At 41.1% G+C, this 8,114-nt stretch overlaps 1 protein-coding gene across 1 annotated transcript; it reads right to left on the bottom strand.

The window, feature by feature from the left end:
- Positions 1-6,498: 6,498 nt before the first annotated feature.
- On the bottom strand, positions 6,499-7,458 carry LOC108542561 (olfactory receptor 13C7). The gene has a single exon (XM_017892613.1). The coding sequence runs from the start codon at positions 7,456-7,458 to the stop codon at positions 6,499-6,501; it is 960 nt and encodes a 319-aa protein (XP_017748102.1).
- Between the last annotated feature and the right edge of the window lie 656 nt (positions 7,459-8,114).

Genomic DNA, 8,114 nt, shown 5'->3' with positions numbered 1-8,114 from the left:
AAAAAAAAAAAAAAAAAAAAAAAAAATTCATTGTGTAAAAAAGTAGATTGAACAGTAGTTCTATTTTTAGTTCTTTGAGAAATCTCGATACTGCTTTCCATTGAGGTTGTACTGACTTGCCTTCCCAGCAACAATGTATAAATGTTTCCCTTTTTTCACCTCCTCACTAACATCTGTTGTTTTTTGACTTTTTAATAATAGTCATTCTGACTGACAAATCTAGCTTTTTGATTGAAAAAAAAAATATTGCCACTATTTTGGGGAAGACTCACCTGAGAATCTAAGCTGTCAGTTTCAATAGTCCCTTCTGTGTAAGTCAGACAGTGCTGTAGTGTGGCCAGGTACCAGACATCTGGCAGAAATATCATCAGAGAGAGTGGATTGTTTTATGTTTCCTGCTTCTAAGCTCTGAGTATGGTCCTCTTCCCACTCTTGGGAATAGATCAAAGCAGAATACTCTCTGGAGTGGAATGAGTGTCCTCCACTAACCCAGTCAGCAAGACACAGAGAGAGAAGAGGGCATTTTATACATGCATGGCCAAGACAAGGCCAGTGCAGGAAAGAATGTGGGCCAGGCTGTCTGGGGCATTCTGTCCTCAAATTAATCACTGTAGGCAGCAGGGGCCTATGAACGAGAGCCCTTGACATGCCTGTCTCTGGAGTCGTAGGGCTGCCCTCTGGGCTGGCTGCCTTCTCTGCAGGGTGTACAACTGTCATGCCAGGATCTCCTTTTACTGTCCCGGGGACTCCTTACACCTCTTTTATGGGTTGGAACTTCTGTTTCCTTTGTCAATTTCTTTCTATTTCTTGGTTTAATCTCTTATTTTGATAGAGCACTTTCTTGAATAACTTCTTTTTCTTTTTTGAGATGGAATCTCATTCTGTCACCCAGGCTGGAGTGCAGTGGCACAATCTTGGCTCACTGCAACCTCCGCCTCCCTGGTTCAAGTGATTCTCCTGCCTTAGCCTTCTGAGCAGCTGGGATTACAGGTGCATGCCACCACACCTGGCTAACTTTTGTATTTTTAGCAGAGACGGGATTTTGCCATGGGCGCCAGGCTGGTTCTGAACTCCTGACCTCAGAAGATCCACCCACCTCAGCCTCCCAAAGTGCTGGGATTACAAGCATGAGCCACTCACCCAGCCTTCAATAACTTCTTGAGAAAAAGTGTATTGTATACACATTTTTGAGATCTTATGTGTCTGAACATATTTTTATTTAACCTCCTGACCGATAATTTGGTGGGTGTCTTAACCAGGGTTCTCGAGAGGAATCGTACTAATTGTGTGTGTGTGTGTGTGTGTGTGTGTGTGTGTGTGTGTTGTAAGGAACTGGCTTATCTGATTATGGAGGCTGACAAGTCCCCAGATTTGTAGTCAGCAGGCTGGTTGGCCAGGAGAGCTGATGAAAAAACTAATGTCCCAGCTCAAAGGCAGGAAAAGTTCCCTCTTACTCATCCTTTTTGTTGTATTCAAGCCTTTCACTGATTTAATGAGGCTTAGTACATTAGGGAGGACAATCTGCTTTACTCAATCTATGCATTTAAATGTTAATCTCATCCAGGTGCTCCCTCACAGACATATCCAGAATAATATTTGACCAAATATCTGGGCACCCCATGACCCAGTCAAGTTGACACATAAAATTAATCATCACAGTAGTGTGTGAAATTCTAGGAACTTATTGGAAATCATCTTCCTTCTGAATTTGAAGGTAATTCTGGTGCAATCAGAAGCCATTTTGATTCTTGATCTTTTATGCTAATTTTTTTTTACTCTATGAAAGAGTAAAGTACCCATGCTCTCAACTGTGGCTGTTTTCTGCCAGTCCAGAGAGCCATGATTTTACCCTCTACAGAGAATAAAACTTTTGTTGAGGTGGGCAAGAGATAGTTGACTAATGTCATGGAATGAATGAAGGGGTGTAGGGACTCTGTTTCTTACATATTTGTCACCTAGTCTTCCTTTTTTAGCAGTGCTTCCTTCACCCTGGTCCTAGAGGTACTTGGTGTAATGAGTTTCTCTGTGCTACAAATCTAGTTGTTGCCAGTTATTATGGTTTGAATGCCCCCTCAAAAACTCATGGTGAAATTTAATTGCCATGGTAACAGGGCTGAGAGATGGGACCTTTAAGAGGTGATTAAGCCAAGAGGGCTCAGCCTTGATGAATGGATTAATGCCATTATTGCAGGCGTGAGTTACTGCAGGAGTTTGGCCTCCTTTCTCTCCTTGTTTCATGTACTTGCTTGTTCTTTCACCTTCTGCCATGGGATGATGCAACATGAAGGCCTTCACTAGATGCCAGTGTCATGCTCTTGGACTTCACAGCCCCTAGAACTATAAGCCAAATAAATGTCTATTATTTATAAATTACGCAGTCTCAGATTTTCTGTTAAAGCAGCAGAAAATGGAGTAAGACACTTATCTTTCCAAGATTCTGGCTTGGGATTTGGCTCTGTCAGATCTGCTATGGCAATTAGCACTAGTTCATCTGCTTCCTAACTTTCACAATGTTCTCACTGTTGATGTCTTACTTCTTCTCCTTAACCTTGTGAATTTTATTGGAAAGAAAGAAAGACTATAGTTTTTATGGGTTTAGGAGGAATGAAATTAGATGCATGTGTTCAATTATCCTTTATGCAATCTTGAGTCCATAAAATTTCTAACATCCTATTTATTTTCATAATTGTTTATTGCTTATTTCTCTCCTGTTAGAATATAAGTTTTACAGAGGTAAGTTTTTTTCTGTATTATTTACAGATGTTTCCTTAGTATAAAAATAGGGCCTCACTCACAACTGACTCTCAATACATAGATGCTGAATAAATGAATGAATGAATGTGTGGCCTACCCTCATTTTCCTCTGATTTTGTCCCATGTTTGCTTTTTTTTTAAAAAAAAATTATATTTGTCCTATCTTTTGAACTTCTATTTTGTAAACGTTGTAAATGTCCATAACATATTGGTACAGTAGAATACCTATATACTTTATAAATCAATAAACAAATACAGTTTAAATTGTAAGGAAGCATGATATTAAAATCTTGGAGACCATGGACCCCAGATATGTAGTTTTTGACTGTGACTCCATCCTTCCAAATATTTAACAAACTTCTTTTTTTCTATGTGGCTCTTACATATTGGAAACGTCTATTTCGAGCAGAGCAGGCATGCAGAATTCAGGACTTTGGACCCCATTTAGAGGTGATCTGCCAGCTTCCTTCTTGACTGCATCATGTGCCCTTCTTTGCCAAAGTCCCCTGGTGAGCAGGGCCCTATGACTGCCCTCATCACGATTTAGGAAAGTCATTCCCAAGCTGCAAGATGCCCTGAGGTTCCAGTCTGGAATCTTTCTTTCCAGGCTTGAATTTATCTTGCAACTCTTTCCTAGCCCATTGCCACCCAGTGCCTCACTCCCAGACTCAGATCTCCTGAAGGAAGCTCAGGAACAAGCGAGAGAAAAGGGCCCACAGCCCACATCATCACCTCAACTGTTATGATCAGCCCCAGTACTCCCAGACACACACCACTGGACAGCTTGATTGAATTCTGCCCTTTATAGAAGCTGTGCTCAATGTTAACTCCTGACATCATTATGTGTGTATAACTTAAAGCCATCTCCAAACATTTCTGGAATGAGGAGACAGTACATAGAAGAAGGAGATACAGGTATAAAATCAATGAAGCTAGGTAAAAAATCTATAGCTGTTAATTTGAATTGTATGTATGTATGATTTATGTATTTGATCTAAATCTAAATATATATTTATATATCATGCATACATATAATTCAATTATTATATTATATAGTTTTCATAGCTCTTTCCACTGAAACATTTAGAAACCATGGGAAACTCAATAGTAACCCTAGCACCCAGATTATACTTCTAAATACCATTCCCCATTAAAGGAAAAAAGGAGCTCCTTAGACAAAATAGTTGTTTCAGGTCTGGGAAGGAAGTGTGAATATTGAGCTTGTAATATCTTGACATACAGATAGTGGGAAGTCATCAAAAATACTAGCGTCATGCAAAAGGTCTCAGGAGCCATGAGCTCATAACTCCGCCAAAAAAAAAAAAAAACTTAAGTAACTAGATCTAATCACCAATGTATGGGAAACAGAAAGACAGACACCACAGAACTGCAATCAGCAAAATCAGACTGTGGTAAACTTTATAGTTTCCTATAATGAGAAACTAATCCTTCCAAAAAAAATCTAGCCTAAAAGCAGGGTGCTGGTGGTAGGAACAGAGATAGAGGGAAAGATAGAAAAAGGGAGGGGGAAATGTAGATTGAAAGAGACTGTGCTGGTCCATTCTCACACTGCTAATAAAGACATACCTGAGACTGGGTGATTTATAAAGGAAAGAGGTTTAATTGACTCACAGTTCAGCATGGCTGGGGAGATTTCAGGAAACTTACAATCATGGCAGAAGGGGAAGCAAACATGTTCTTCTTCACATGGCAGCAACAAGGAGAAGTGCCAAGCAAAAGGGGGAAAAGGCCCTTATAAAACCATCAGATCTCATGAGAACTCATTCACTATCATGAGAACAGCATGAGGGTAACCACCCCCATGATTAAATTACCTCACACCAGGTCCCTCCCATGACATCCCACAACACGTGGAGATTATGTGAACTACAGTTCAAGGTGAGATTTGGGTGGGGACACAGCCAAACCATATCAGAGACAAATCACAATGTATAATGTTATTTGGATCCTGGTTCAATTTAAAAATTGAAATAAATAACTTATAAGGCATTTCTGGAAATATAAATGCTGGAAAATTGATGATATCAAGAATTATTGAGTTTTAGGTGATTTATATGTTAAATATTAAATGGCACTTTATAGTTTTACAAGAGTACTAATCTTTTTTGGATATAAATACTAAAATATTTCAAGATGGAATGTTATTACCATCTGGGATTTGCTTTAGAATAATTAAGGAGAGGAAGAAATAATCCACAGGGCTATCAGAAGAACAAGATTGGCCATAAGCAGCACAGAAAGAAAAACTCTGCATATTCTCACTTATTTGTGGAAGCTAAAAGAACAATTGAACCCATGGAGATGGAGAGTAGAATGATCGTTATCAGAGGCTGGGAATGGTGATGAGAGGGTAGAGGGGAAGTGGAGATGGCTTATGGGTACAAAAAATAGAATAAATAAGAACTAGTATTTGATAGCACAACAGGGTGACTATAGTCAAAAATAATTTAATTGTACATTTAAAAATAATTAAAAGAGTGTAATTGGATTGTTAGTAACACAAAGGATAAATGCTTGAGGTGATGGATACCCCATTTACCCTGATGTGATTATTACACATTGCATGCCTGTATAAAAATATCCCATACACTCCATAAATATATATAGCTACTGTGTACCCAGGAAAATTTAAAAAATTAAAAATTGCACACACACACACACACACACACACACACATCAGCCATGAGCAGATCATCTTTGGATCTGGAAGATAAATACCTGTTATTCTTTCTACAGGATTAAATTTTCCCATAAAATAAAAGAAAAACCTTCTCCAATACCTAGCCTAAATATTGCAGCCTTTATTTCTGTTTCATGTAGGTCTGGTCCTCTTTGTGCATTTGCTTTATCATCTCTCTCTGCAGACCAGCTTTCTCTTCTTTGCTAGACATAGGGCCACATTCGTGCCCTCTTTACATGGTCTAACAGTTCAAGAGCTTTGTGCCAACTATGAGGTGTCTCTATGACCAAATTCCAAGTTCCCTGGAGAGAAAACATGATTTGCCCAGTTTGGGTCAACTCGCCAATTATCTGTAGCCAAAGGAGAGAGCATGACTGTCCTCTCAGCAGGGGCTAAGGGAAGATACATTCTGCTTCAGGCAGAACATTTCAGCTAATGTGCCACAGGCTACAGATGTACGAAGCTCAGAGTCCTCTTGGGATTACTAAGCAGAACCTGTGGTGACCTAAGCCCCCAGGTGAATTGCCTTCAGCATGAAAAGACTCATCTACTCACCCCAGGGTGCCTACACATCCCATCATTTTCAATGTGCTCCATGGCAAGACACAGGTTGGGAAGCACTGTGCTAAGGAGGTGGGCAGGGTCATGAAGTTCTGTCCCACGGTGTCTTCAGTGCCTCCTTTCAAGAGTAGAATCTTGGCTTTACATTTTTGTAACACAGAGGGTGTTTTTCCCAAAACAGAGGAACCATCTGCTCACAAAGGTGAATTCAGACTAGAACAATGGAGAAACAGAAAAATCATTCCTTGTATATCCAGCAGCATTCTGCTTCCATCCCCTCAAGCCACACTTCCCCTGGGTTCTAGGTTTCAATATTTTAATTGGGTCCAATCACAGCTAAAGTGCTCTATTACATAAGTACTTCAATTTTCCGGTGGTCATTCTTCACATGTATCTTCTTTAGGGAACATTCTCTTCTGAGATTTGTGGGTAAAAGCAACCAAGAGGCGAAGAGTTACAGGGACATCTGTTCCCCCAAAACATCAAAAGGCAAAGCGTTTCTGAAATACCAGGTTCCTCACAGCAGCCTTCACATCCTTGTTCCTCAGGCTGTAGATGATGGGGTTGAGCATGGGGGTCACCACCCCATAGAAAAGGGAAATGAGTTTGTCAGCAAGGTCTTCTTTGTCTTCCCCCAGCGGGTCCTTAGACTTGAGCTTCCCATACATGAAAAGGATGGTCCCATAGAAGATGACTACGACAGTGAGGTGGGCAGAGCAGGTAGAGAAGGCCTTTTTCCTCCCCTCAGCTGAGGGGATCCTCAGGATAGTGGCAATGATTAAGACATAGGAGAAAGAGATGAACAGAACCGGGACCCCCAGGAAGATCACGTTGGTCACTCCCATACTGATCACATTGACAGAGATATCAGCACAGGTCAACTTCAGGACAGCCAGAATCTCACAGGTGAAGTGGTTGATGATGTTGTCTCCACAGAAGGGCAGCCTCATTGCAAGGGATGTCTGCACCATGGAAGCAGTGCTTCCAGCTACCCAGGAGCTGGCAGCCATGGGCACGTAGGCAGCCTTGCTCATGACCACAGGGTACCTAAGGGGGTTGCAGATGGCCACGTAGTGATCACACGCCATCAAGCTCAGGAGGACACACTCTGTGGCTCCCATGGCAAAGGAGAGGAACATCTGCACTGCACAGGCTGAGAAGGAGATGGTTTTCCTGGGGGTCAAGAAGCTGTCAAGGATGAGGGGGACTGAGGACGTTGTATAGCAGATGTCTAGGAAGGAGAGGTTCCCCAGGAAGAAGTACATGGGTGTGTGCAGGTGGGAGTTGGACACAGTCACCAGGATGAGAACCCCATTGCCTAGTAGGATTGCCATGTACATCAGCAGGATGAGCACAAAGAATGTTTTCTCCAGGTTTGGATAGGCAGAGAAGCCCAGGAGAACAAACTCTGTCACAGAGGCTGTCTGGTTGGCACTTACCATGGTGTATCTCCTCTGTCAACTGAAGGAAATACTTAGAGGTCCAAACTCAACATTCCTTGCCTTGCATAGACCAGTGCATCTGGACTGGGGTTCCAGTCTGGTTAAGAGAATAGAAAATAGTTTTGAAAGTCCACAATATTTACGTATTTCCAAGAAAAAAGAGACAACAAAATAAAAAATTATTTGGGGGACACAGGACACCAAATGCACAAGGTTTAAAATGATGACACTGATAATGTAACACATGTGATCAGTGACAAAAGCACGTAACACATTCATTTAGGGGGGCTATATCCTACAAGGCAATTTACCTCATTAAACTTTGATCAGAAAAGTGACTTAAAGTTTGCTCCATGGTCCCCCAACTTTGTGCCAAATACTAGTGACTTGATTACTTGTGAATCCTCACCTTATAACTATTTCTTCTCATTAAACAATTTTTATGTAAAACAAACTCTGGTTGTTGCCCGAGATCTTTCTCATGGGAAACCCCAGCCCTAGCTGGGTCTTTCAGGAAAAGAGGAGACTGGACATGGAGAGATGCAAGGGAAAGGGGAGATGATTCCAAGGTAACTTCATGCTCTGGAAATTTCAATATGTCTCTAATATTTGAATCTGATGTTTCATGAAGATAAACAGAAGGCTGTCCCCAGAAA

This window comes from Rhinopithecus bieti, unplaced genomic scaffold (genome assembly GCF_001698545.2).
Source record: "Rhinopithecus bieti isolate Rb0 unplaced genomic scaffold, ASM169854v2 scaffold_22453, whole genome shotgun sequence".
NCBI classification, from domain to species: Eukaryota; Metazoa; Chordata; class Mammalia; order Primates; family Cercopithecidae; genus Rhinopithecus; species Rhinopithecus bieti.
This window is presented reverse-complemented; position numbering and strand designations above follow the sequence as displayed.

Bases quoted from the DNA above. Each gene is read 5' to 3' on its own strand.
- LOC108542561 (XM_017892613.1), bottom strand. From the start codon at position 7,458: ATGGTAAGTGCCAACCAGACAGCCTCTGTGACAGAGTTTGTTCTCCTG.